The sequence below is a fragment of the Triticum dicoccoides genome, chromosome 2B (assembly GCF_002162155.2).
Source record: "Triticum dicoccoides isolate Atlit2015 ecotype Zavitan chromosome 2B, WEW_v2.0, whole genome shotgun sequence".
Lineage (NCBI taxonomy): Eukaryota > Viridiplantae > Streptophyta > Magnoliopsida > Poales > Poaceae > Triticum > Triticum dicoccoides.
In genome coordinates, this window is record NC_041383.1 from 2,699,200 (window position 1) to 2,710,845 (window position 11,646).

Sequence of the window (11,646 nt, forward strand, 5' to 3'; positions counted from 1 at the left end):
CCCGCGCCGCCCCGTCACCGTCGCCGTCGCCATCCCCTGCCCGTCGCCCTCGCCGCGCCCCTCACGCCGTGGGCATCCCGTGAGCAAATTGTTTTGTTAGATTTTTTTTGTAGTTCATAGATTTTTTTGTTAGATGTGTAGTTCATAGATTTTTTTTCATATTGTGTAATTTGTTCATATTTTGTTAGATTTTTTTTCTGTTAATAGAATTTTCTGGTGATATTATTGTTGAATATGCATGTTTGTATGTTCGTATATATAGAAGTAGTTTATTTTTAGTAAGTACTACTTTATTTATTTATAGTAAGTGCTTAGTAGTTGAACTAGTTGATTTAATTAATAAAACTACTTTATTTAACTATATATAGAAGTAGTTCCCGCATCGACGTCGACGATGCCTATCCCACATCCTCGTCGTCGTCGACTCGGCGGTGGAGGCCTGCTTGATCAGGGCCATGTTCGGGACTAGGCTCCGCCAGGCTGGTATTGGGAGGTGCTACCTTCTAGGGGAGGTAGGTTGGTGAGGAGGCAGCCCGTTGTTGACCCGATCCTTGTTTGGTGGCGGTCGCGTGGGCCAGTAACGGTGCCGAGGCTTCCGGACACCGCAGAGGTGGTACGTCACCGTGTCATCGAGGAGGACGAGCACGTCCGTCGCTACATGGTTGCGTTGGAGGGCAAGTTCGACAATACCTGGCAGGTTCTTCAGGGATCTCACTGGAGCTATGATCCTGTGATCGTTCCTTATCTTTAGGTGTCCACCGCCACGACGATACCCGTCGGGCGTTACGGTTCTAGCTGTATTAATTAGCGATGCTATATGTATGATAGTATTCGAGGAGTATTCGACGATGTACGAACACAAGAGATGATGTACTTTTGGTTATAATTGAATGCATGCTAATTTGAATACTACTTTATTTTATGATTTGGTTTTGCTTATTGAATGCTCATATTGAAAAAGTACTCCTACTTTGAATGCTAAAATTGAAGAGCACTCTATGCAGAAATCTAGGAGCCCCCTCCATCATCCACGCCGTCGTGGGGATAGCTTCTCCTTCATTCCCGTGTGCTAGACAATTTGTTGTAATAATGCACTCGGGAATGAAAGGAGGAGCTACGTACCATCACCGATAGTCAACCTGTGATTAATAATAATGATCTAATTTAGGTTTTTTAGTACATATATTTAATTGTACAAGTTTAATATTTGAATTATGAACTTAGGCTGGAAGTGTCGTACTCGGACGACGAAAACCGCCCGGGGGAGTGCGACTGGTGCCACGACGACCGAGGTATGTGCGACAGGTTCATTGAGCTGGACGAAGATCGGCGTTTCAGCATTAAGCTCGAGGAGACCTTCGATGTTGATACGGTACACAACGACGACAATAGTTTTTTTCGTAATTAAGCACGACTTCAACTATTTTAACGTGTATTTTTCATCTTTTCCAATTCGACTAGCTTATCCCATACTATGCAAGACGCTATGTCTTGGAGAGGATGGGTTTTGAAGACATGAAAGTATGGAAACCAAAAAAAATTCTCCTAAGGACCCATCATGGTGTAGATTTTAAAGTAAATTTGTACAATGCTGAGAGTGTAACCCATTTTGGTTGCAAAAATTGGGAAGCACTTTGCAAGATGTATGGTTTGATGAGGGTATGCTTGTCACCATGGATCTTGGTGATCCTACAATTCAGCAAGACAATATGGGCATTTAGGTCCTTGTGGATACACCTCCAATTCTTCCCCCATGTGAGCTTAACATGGTTATTAAGTAATTTATATTGTTTATTTCAAAATAGTTGACAACTTGTTTCCATTGACAGCTTATTTTCATTCTTCAAAGAATGTGCGAAAAATGGTAGACAAAACCGACTACACCGATGGCTCTGAATTAACTTATAAGGAGAAAAATCATCTGATCGCATTTTGTACTGATCTTGAGAATTACAATGTCTACAATCGAACTCCTCAACATTATGGTCAATATGTGCCACTAGTGCACATGTTGAACTACGGTAACTACCATGGAGATACCCTGGTAAGATTTTTTACTATTACGACATCCCTGCATCTTTTTAAATACTTCTAAAACTAGTACATCATTGCTAACTTCGAAGTCATTACTATGTTTTTCAACAGATAATCCCGAATGATTGTGTGCCTCATCTGATGTATACGCACGATCGCCTTGATGTTTTGAACATACAACCAGGTCGTCCTACGAATCTCAACTGTCCATACCGGATTTCTAAAAGAAGTGGAGACATGACAATCAAAGAATGGAAAAAATGTATGGACAGTCGTAAGGAGCTTCTTGCAAGCAAAAGGAGGCGAAGCGCAAGAATTGGAGACAGAATGATCTCCATTCTTCATAATGGAGACTCAGGGTCTATATTGTTTTATGCTATTTTACCTTAAGGGTGTTTAGGTCCTACCTGATACTGATGATCATGTGCTAAGAACAATTATGTAGGGTTGGATTCGATGACTATGAGGATGATGATCGTATGACTTGTTATTAATAACGAGTAGAAGTTGTATGATGATGCATGATTAGTAGGACTTGTTATTATATATGATGATGTATGATGCAAGCATGCATGAGTTATTATATATCAGCGGGTGAAATGAACATAGCAGTAGCGTTGGTAAACCAAGGACGAAGATATAAGAGAGGACACTTTTCTCTATTAGCTAGCTAATAACAACCTAAAATTAACCCCCAAAACCCCTAAACCAGCCACTTTTTTTAAAAAAAGAAAAAGAAAAACCTCAGCTCCAGCCAGCTGCTGACACGTGGAAGTCTTTTGGTCCCGATTCATGTCAACAACCGGGACCAAAGGCCCCCTTGCCTAGGCTGCTCGCAGTGGCCACATGGAGGCACATCTGTCCCGGTTCGTGTTAGAACCGGGACTAAAGGGGGGAGGCATTAGTAATGACCCTTTAGTCCCGGTTCATGAACCGGGACAAAAGGGCCTCACCAACTGGGACAAATGCCATGCTTTCTACTAGTGAGTATAAATTAAAACAAGGGCACCAAGGCTTGGTCTTATACATTCCTAGCTATTTTCTGCAGTCAACTCTACGTATTGGCTGATTCATATAAATACGAGAGTTGTTCCTTGCTTGTTGCTCGCGGCAACAATGACATTTTTTGACTTTTCAAATTGCTATTGATTTTTAAGCCAGCACATTGGCAAGTTAAGTGTGCTAGCTGTTGTTTTTGGTCAAATTGAAAAAATGTTATATACAAGGCACATCAACTTGTGAATCTAGATAGCTGGGGGGTGAGGGATTCATCCTTTCTTTTTCTGCTTGCCTCCGCGGAGACGCAGACTCTTTAAGGAAGTTGCCCCATCATTCTCGGTCCCGGCACCAACCGAGAGGAGGCGGGGCTCTCTCCAATCATTCGAAGAGCTGAGATCTCGTAAAGGAAAAATTAGCTACTCCCTCCATATATATAGGGCCTAATGTGTTTTTCGACATTGCCTTTAAATATTCTAAATGTAAATAATTTTCTTTATAAATTGGTTAAAGTTCATTAAATTTGACTTTCTAAATATTATAGGCACGGCATTAGGTAACGGATGGGGTATATTTTTTGTGAGAGTCTAACTTGCATGTCATATATTATTGCTCTAACACGTGGTCAATGTTAGTCTCGAAACATGCATTAGGCCCTACATATGAGGATTGAGGGAGTATATGCGTGCTTGGAGGAGAGGGTGGCGTTTGCACTACTAATGCTGCTATACGAACAATAACACTAAAACAATAAGAGAAGCAGCTAAATATTTTGGAAACCAATAAATAAATGTTGTGAACACAGGTGCTGTCATACATCAGGGCAAGCATATAATAACGAGTTCAAGTAAGAGAAACGGTCACTTTGACCACCATGGCTGCTAGCTTGAGTTGGCATATTATACTTTCCGTGGACTGCGGGAGCTCTCTCGTGGATAAAACTCAACCAAAAAGGCCTCCCGTGGACATTATTGCAGGCTGATGACGATGAGAAAGATCATGGACTTGGCCTCCGGTGGACATTATTTACAGTCTTCTAGACATCCGATTGTTTCAAACTTCTGAACGTGATTTGACTAGTGGTGTGGCTAGATCTTAATAGACCGAGACTTAACCAAGTCTTAGTCAAGCGACCGAACATTTAAAAAAGAAGAATGAAAAAATTAAGAAGAAAATTTGCATGGATCTCCGTGAAAGATTACATGAATATAGCATAGATTAAGACTTGGTTAAGTCTAGGTTTAGCAACCCCGTAAAAAAATAAAAAACAGCTCTCTGCGATCCATCGATCGAGCCATTTAAATTCAGGACGTTGTCATTCGATGTAAAGAGACACACACAAGAACAATGGAGCCTGGAGCACTTCCGTTGCTCTGGTCCGTCGTCCCCTTAATCATCTTACTTGTCGTTAAAATCTACACCTCGTCTCCAGCGGGAAAGCGGCTGCCGCCGGGACCATGGCAGCTGCCGCTCGTAGGCAGCCTCCACCACTTCCTGCTGTCGCGCCACCGGGACCTGCCGCACCGTGCCCTGCAGGAGCTCTCTCGCAAGCACGGCCCGCTCATGCTGCTCCACTTCGGCGCTGTACCCACGCTGGTCGTCTCCTCTGCCGAGGCCGCCAGGGAGGTTCTCAAGACGCACGATGCCGCCTTCGCCAGCCGCCACCTCACGCCAACGTTGGACATCTTCAGCCGTGGCGGCCAAGACATCCTCTTCTCCCCTTACGGTGACCTCTGGCGCCAGCTCCGCCGCATCTGCCTGCTCGAGCTCATGAGCGCACGCCGCGTCCTGTCCTTCCGCCACATCCGGGAAGACGAGGTCGCCGCCTTGATCGGCTACATCACTGACGAGTGCGCTCATGGCGGCGGCTGCACTGTAGTTGAAATCGGCCAGCTGATCACACACACGGTCAATGACATCGTGGTGCGGTCGGCCGTCGGCGGCCGGTGCCCGCGGCGAGACGAGTTCCTGCACGTGCTCGACAAGTCTGTGAAGCTCGCCGGTGGCTTCAACCTGTCTGACCTCTACCCATCGTCACCGCTGGCCCGCTGGCTCAGCGGCGCCCTCCGGGAGACCGAGCGGTGCAACCGCAAAGCGCGTGCCATTATGGACAATTTCATCCGCGAGCGCGTCGACGGTGCCGGCGAGAGCACGGAGGACCTTCTTGTGGTGCTGCTGAGGGTGCAGAAGGACGGCGGGGCGCAGTGCCCCCTCTCCCTCACCACCGACATCATCATCACCGTGGTCCAGGAAATGTTCGTAGCCGGGAGCGAGACCTCGTCGACGACGTTGGAATGGGCCATGTCGGAGCTGGTGAGGAACCCGCGCGTCCTCCACAAGGCCCAGGAGGAGGTGCGAGAGGAACTCCATGGACGGAGCAAGCTAGCGGAGGGTGACCTCGCTGGTGGGCGGCTGAGCTACCTCAACTTGGTGATCCGGGAGACGTTGCGGCTGCACGCGCCATTGCCGTTCCTGTTGCCGCGGCAGTGCCGGGAGCCATGCGAGGTGATGGGATACCACATCCCCGAGGGTACAAAGGTTCTCGTGAAGGCCTGGGCCCTGGGCAGGTACGGCGCCTACTGGGAGGACGCCGAGGCGTTCAAGCCGGAGAGGTTCGAGGAGAGTAGTGCGGCCGCCATGGACTTCAAGGGAGGCCACTTCGAGTACCTTCCCTTCGGGTCAGGCAGGAGGATGTGCCCAGGCGTGGCGCTCGGCCTCGCCAACATGGAGCTGCTGCTCGCCAGCCTTCTCTACCACTTCGACTGGGAGCTCCCCGGCGGCGGGAGACCGGAGGAGCTCGATATGTCTGAGGCGTTTGGCATCGCCGTCAGCAGGAAGTCCAAGCTCGTCTTGCGTGCTACACAGTGTATCCCATTCACAAATTAATCGATTTAGCTCACTTGTAGAAGAATGATCAATTTAGCTCATGTGGCACGGGCACGCTCTCCGGATCCTGGAAGAGCGTGTACGTAATGCATATATCAGCAGCGTAAACTAGGCCTTTCTTATTTCTACAAGCGTGTGTATGTCATTTCTAACGAACCACTCCCTCCGTCTCATAATGTAAGATGCTTTTTAACACTAGTGTAGTGTCAAAAGACATTTTACATTATGAGACAGAGGGAGTAGAAAAGTGCTGATTGAAAACACGACCCAAAAAAGCTACCACGGCACGCTGCTACGGGAAAACACACCTTACTTAATTAGTGTGTTTTTATAAGCCAAATGTTTTTTTCCCGGGTATACGACTTATACAAGTGTAAGCCGAGTACTCTTTGAAAAACAAACAACAACGGCAGGCCCCTCGGGTTAGTTCCCTGTAAGCCGAGTACGTCATGAAAACACACAAATGATAGACATGGCCAATGAAGACATCAGTGGGTCGTCGATGGCGACGCTCTCGGGCTCTGGCGCTCCGCCCCTCCTCGCGCTGGTGGCCGCCGCCGCCACCTCCCCGTGCTCCGAGGCCGCCTAGTCGCCCGCATCCCCCGCCGCCTCACCGGTCCCTCCCGCCCCGACGACCCCTGGCGATGCCCCTGTTCCGCGGTCCCCCTCGCCTGTCCCGGCTGCATCTCCGCGCTTCCGCTGGGCTGATTGCGCCGACGAGCCACCCTTCCCCCCTCCGGCCGACGCCTCCCCTCCCCTGGCCTCCGTGCCCCGTCACGCTGCGCAGTCCTGCCGGGCTGGTAACCCAGCCCCCCGCGTGTGGGGTTCGGTCGCCGGCTCGCGGCCGCCCCATGCGCAAACCTCGCCCTCGAGCTTGTCTCGGGCTACCGGGCTGCAAGGAGCGCCCTTGGGGGCTGGTGGAGCTTGCCGTCGGCGCCTCCGGTCTTGGGGAGTAGTCGGCCGCTCCGAGCGGGGCGGCGCAGGTTCGTCCTGGCGTCGTCCGGCCGCTTGCGGCCCGCAGGAGTTGTCTGGAATTTCTGGCGGATCTTGTTCGAATTTGTGGGTCCGAACAGCTTCCAATGCTGGTCGGGGGTGATTTCAATATCATTCGGAGGAGAGAGGAGAAGAATAATGATAACTTCGACGGGAGATGGTCCTTTATGTTCAATACCATTATTGAGAGCTTGGATCTGAGGGAGATAGAGCTTTCTGGTAGAAAGTTTACCTGGGCTAATGCTCTGCCAAACCCAACATATGAAAAGCTTGATCGTGTTCTGGCCAGTGTAGAGTGGGAGCAGAAATTCCCTCTTGTTACGGTACAAGCTTTAACACGGGGCATATCCGATCACACACCACTGTTCGTGGACTCCGGGGAGTCCAATTATGCGGGAAACAAGAACACTTTCTCATTCGAGATGTCCTGGTTCGAACGTGAAGGTTTCTTAGACCTCGTTGCCAGGGAATGGGATAAGGGTGGTGGAGGTAGGACGGCGGTTGAACGTTGGCAGAATAAAATTAGGCACTTAAGAAGTTTCTTAAGAGGTTGGGCTAAGCACCTAAGTGGGGCTTATAAGATTGAAAAGGATAGACTCCTTGCTCTTACACAGGCCCTAGATACAAAAGCTGAGTCTATGATTCTGCTGCCTACTGAGCTCCAGGTTAAGAACGAGGCTGAGAAGAGGTTGAAAGAACTTCTCCGTGAGGAAGAGTTGAAGTGGGCGTTGCGCGCTAAGGTCTGCAAAGTAGTCCAAGGGGATGCCAATACTCAATTCTTTCACCTGATTGCGAATGGCAAGCACCGTAAGAAGCGTATATTCCAACTTGAGCAAGATGAGGGTACTATCATTGGGCAGGATAATCTCAAAACATACATCACTGAGTATTATAGACAGTTATTCGGACCACCGGAGGTTAATTGTGTGTCCTTGGATGAGTCTAGGACTGACGATGTTCCTCAGTTGTCGGTTGCCGATAATGAGATTTTGCTGGCCCCGTTTATGGAGAAGGAGGTGTTTGATGCTATTGCACAAATGAAAAATAATAAGGCTCCCGGACCAGATGGGTTTCCGGCTGAGTTCTATAGAAAGTGCTGGCACATTATTAAGGGGGATCTGTTACCTATGTTTAATGATCTTTTCTCGGGACAGCTTCAATTGTTTCACTTGAATTTTGGAACTATCACATTACTCCCTAAGAAAACGGAGGCTGTGCGTATTGAGCAGTTCAGGCCGATTTGCCTACTCAATGTTAGTTTCAAAATATTCACCAAGGTCGGGACGAACAGGCTCTCACAGATTGCGCTTTCTGTGGTGCAACAGTCCCAAACTGCTTTCATGCCAGACAGAAACATCCTCGAAGGGGTGCTTGTCCTGCATGAAATGCTCCATGAAATTCACTCTAAAAAATTAGATGGGGTAATTTTTAAGGTGGATTTCGAAAAGGCGTATGATAAGGTTAAGTGGCCATTCCTGCAACAGGCATTGCGTATGAAAGGTTTTGATGATGCCTGGCGCCATCAGGTGGAATCTTTTACGCAAAAAGGGAGTGTCGGAATTAAAGTAAATGACGATATAGGTCATTACTTCCAAACTCACAAGGGCCTCAGGCAAGGAGATCCAATGTCCCCTATCTTGTTTAACATTGTGGTGGACATGTTAGCAATTTTGATCGGAAGGGCGAAGGACAATGGACAAGTGGGTGGCTTAGTACCTCATCTGGTTGATGGAGGTGTATCTATCCTTCAATACGCTGATGATACAATAGTCTTTATGGAGCATGATTTGGTCCAAGGCGAGAAATATGAAGCTGTTATTATGCCTCTTTGAACAATTATCGGGGTTAAAGATAAACTTTCAAAAGAGCGAGTTGTTCTGCTTTGGGAGAGCCAAAGACGAACAAGAGTCTTATAGGCAATTGTTTGGGTGCGAGTTGGGAAGTTTGCCCTTCTCATACCTTGGCATTCCGATACATCATCGTAGGCTAACTAACAGAGAGTGGAGGTGTATCGAGGATCGATTTGAAAAGAAACCGAGTTGCTGGAAGGGTAAGCTCCTGTCATACGGAGGCCGGTTAATCTTGATAAAACTCGGTGCTCACGAGTATGCCTATGTTCCTCTTAGCTTTCTTTGAGGTTCCAGTGGGGGTTAGGAAAAGACTGGACTTCTATCGATCACGTTTCTTTTGGCAGGGTGATGAGCTCAAAAGAAAATACCGGCTTGCTAAGTGGGATATTATCTGTAGACCCAAAGACCAAGGTGGGCTTGGTATTGAGAATCTAGAAGTTAAGAACAGATGCCTCCTTAGTAAGTGGTTGTGGAAGCTTGCTTCCGGCACTGAAGCTATGTGGGCGCAAATCCTACGCAGCAAGTACCTCCAGACTAGAACATTATCCCAGGTATCAGTTAGGCCGACTGACTCGCCTTTCTGGAAAGGACTCATGAAAGTCAAAGTATTACTGTTCAATAGGACAAAAGTTGTCCTTGGAAATGGTGCTACTACACGTTTCTGGGAGGATTCTTGGCTGGGCGACTCACCCTTGGCCATTCAATATCCGTCTTTATATCGCATTGCTCAACGACGTGAGGTGTTCGTGGCAACGGTATTTCAAACGGTTCCCCTTAATATTCAGTTTAGACGGTCGTTAGTGGGCAATCGTTGGGAGGTTTGGCTCCACTTAGTTAGGAGACTAATGGAGGTACAACTTTCTGACCAACCTGATGAATTACGCTGGAAGTTGACTAAGTCTGGAGTATTTACAGTGAGGTCAATGTATCTTGATGTTATTAATTCAAGCTCCATTCCAACATCCAAGAAGGTCTGGGATGTCAAAGTTCCTTTGAAAATAAAAGTGTTTATGTGGTTTGTTCATAAACAAGTTATTCTAACAAAGGACAACTTGATAAAGCGTAATTGGACAGGAGCTACTAGGTGTAGTTTCTGTGATCGGGATGAGACAATTAAACATCTCTTCTTTGATTGCCCGCTGGCTAAGGTTCTTTGGCAGACGGTTCATATTGCTTTTAATATTACTCCACCGACTGCGGTTACCGCTTTATTTGGAAATTGGCTTAATGGGATTGACTCTGCATTAGCAAGGCATATTCGGGTGGGAGTTTGTGCGTTGATATGGACCATCTGGTTGTGCAGAAATGATTTGGTTTTTAACAGAACATCACGAATTCATTTTTTGCAGGTTATATTCCGAGCTACGGCATTGATCCGTTCGTGGTCATTACTCACTCCGATGGAGGCCAGGGAGCATTTGGTTACTGGGTCTATCCGTTGGGAGATGGTTGCTCGGGATATCTTCAACCGGTTTGGATGGCCGTCATGTAATAGGATAGGCAATTAGTTTCCCTACCTTCTTTAGCCAGCCGGTTGTGGCATTTTATTTCTGGCTAGTCTGTGTTTCTAGCCTTCTGCGCTCTGTGTGGGCTGCATTTCCTTTATTTGATTTCGAGACTTTGAAACCTTGTATGCACATTTTGCTGCTTTGATTAATAAAATGAATGTATGCATCACTCTTGATGCAGAGGCCGGGGTACTCTCCCTTTTCGAAAAAAAGAAAAAAAAACAACTTCAGATGATAGCACCATCACTTGCCATCCTTCTGTTGTGTTGTTGTGCTTCTTGGTTTTCTGTGTAGTTATTTTCTTACTTTTCTCAGCTTAGCTTGGTACAGTTTTGCCTATATAGTTGTTTTTTTCTCTTTTCGACACTTGCTTTGTACTACCTTTTGAAAATCAATAAAAATATGCAGCGGAGCCCTGTTGTTTCCCTAAAAAAAACATGTGGGGGTGGGGGGCATTTTCGTATTTGATTCCCTGTTGTATTATATGGATATCTTGACGGAGGTGGGGATGGCGCAGCAAGCAACAATGAGACGTGTCGTCGCAGCCGAAGGAGAGGAAAGGAGGCGAGCATCAGAGAAGGAAGAAACTTTTCTAATTTGTGTGGGGATTAGGGCTGGAGGAAAACGATGAAGGAGAGCCCTTGAGACTTGATGTTTTTCGAGGCAATTATGGCTATGTGGCCCAATCTATCTATCAAGAAGCAAGTGTAGTCCACAGGATTCATTAAATACTCCTATCTCTCGCAACAATCATGTGAAATATATAGCCCTCCAAAAGTCGATTGGGGATTGGTCGGGAAATTTCCTGGTTTTGATTGTGTCTCGGAAAACTTCTTTTCTACTTCAATGTAAAAGCAGAGCTCCTACTTTTCACGTCAAAAATGAAGTCGATTTGATACCTTCTTTCATATTGAATTAAGCTAAGCACCAGACTTTCTCAATGTGAAGAACTTCTTACGAGCTAATGGGTTTTATCACGAAACACGAGAAATTCAAGGCCCCAAAAACCTATGGTTTGCTCCGCAATGTTTGTCTACACCTACACGGGTGAGTCAGGTGCGTGCTTTGAAGCAAGTTAAGTTGTGTTGTGCATGTGAGGTGTCTATGCTCCCAAATTAGAAACCGGAAACGAAACACTCAAGTGAAATGTGCTCCTTGCCGTATAATTAGTAAAACTTTAATGCCGACAAAGATAGTGTATGTGTATGGACACTTCACTTGCATGCATGCACACGAGGATAAAGAAACGAAAAAAAAAAGAGAATACAGACTAAACCACTTGCTTGATTCATAATTCATTTTCATCGTTGACTTCGGATCATCGATGGCTTCGCAACATTTCATGCTTGCATATGTTTTCGAAAACTTCTTTTTACGCT

General features: G+C 46.7%; 1 protein-coding gene across 1 annotated transcript; it reads left to right on the forward strand.

The window, feature by feature from the left end:
- Positions 1–4,377: 4,377 nt before the first annotated feature.
- LOC119366684 (zealexin A1 synthase-like) lies at positions 4,378–5,916 on the forward strand. The gene has a single exon (XM_037632442.1). It carries the CDS (start codon positions 4,378–4,380, stop codon positions 5,914–5,916), a length of 1,539 nt encoding a protein of 512 aa, XP_037488339.1.
- The last annotated feature ends 5,730 nt before the right edge of the window (positions 5,917–11,646 follow it).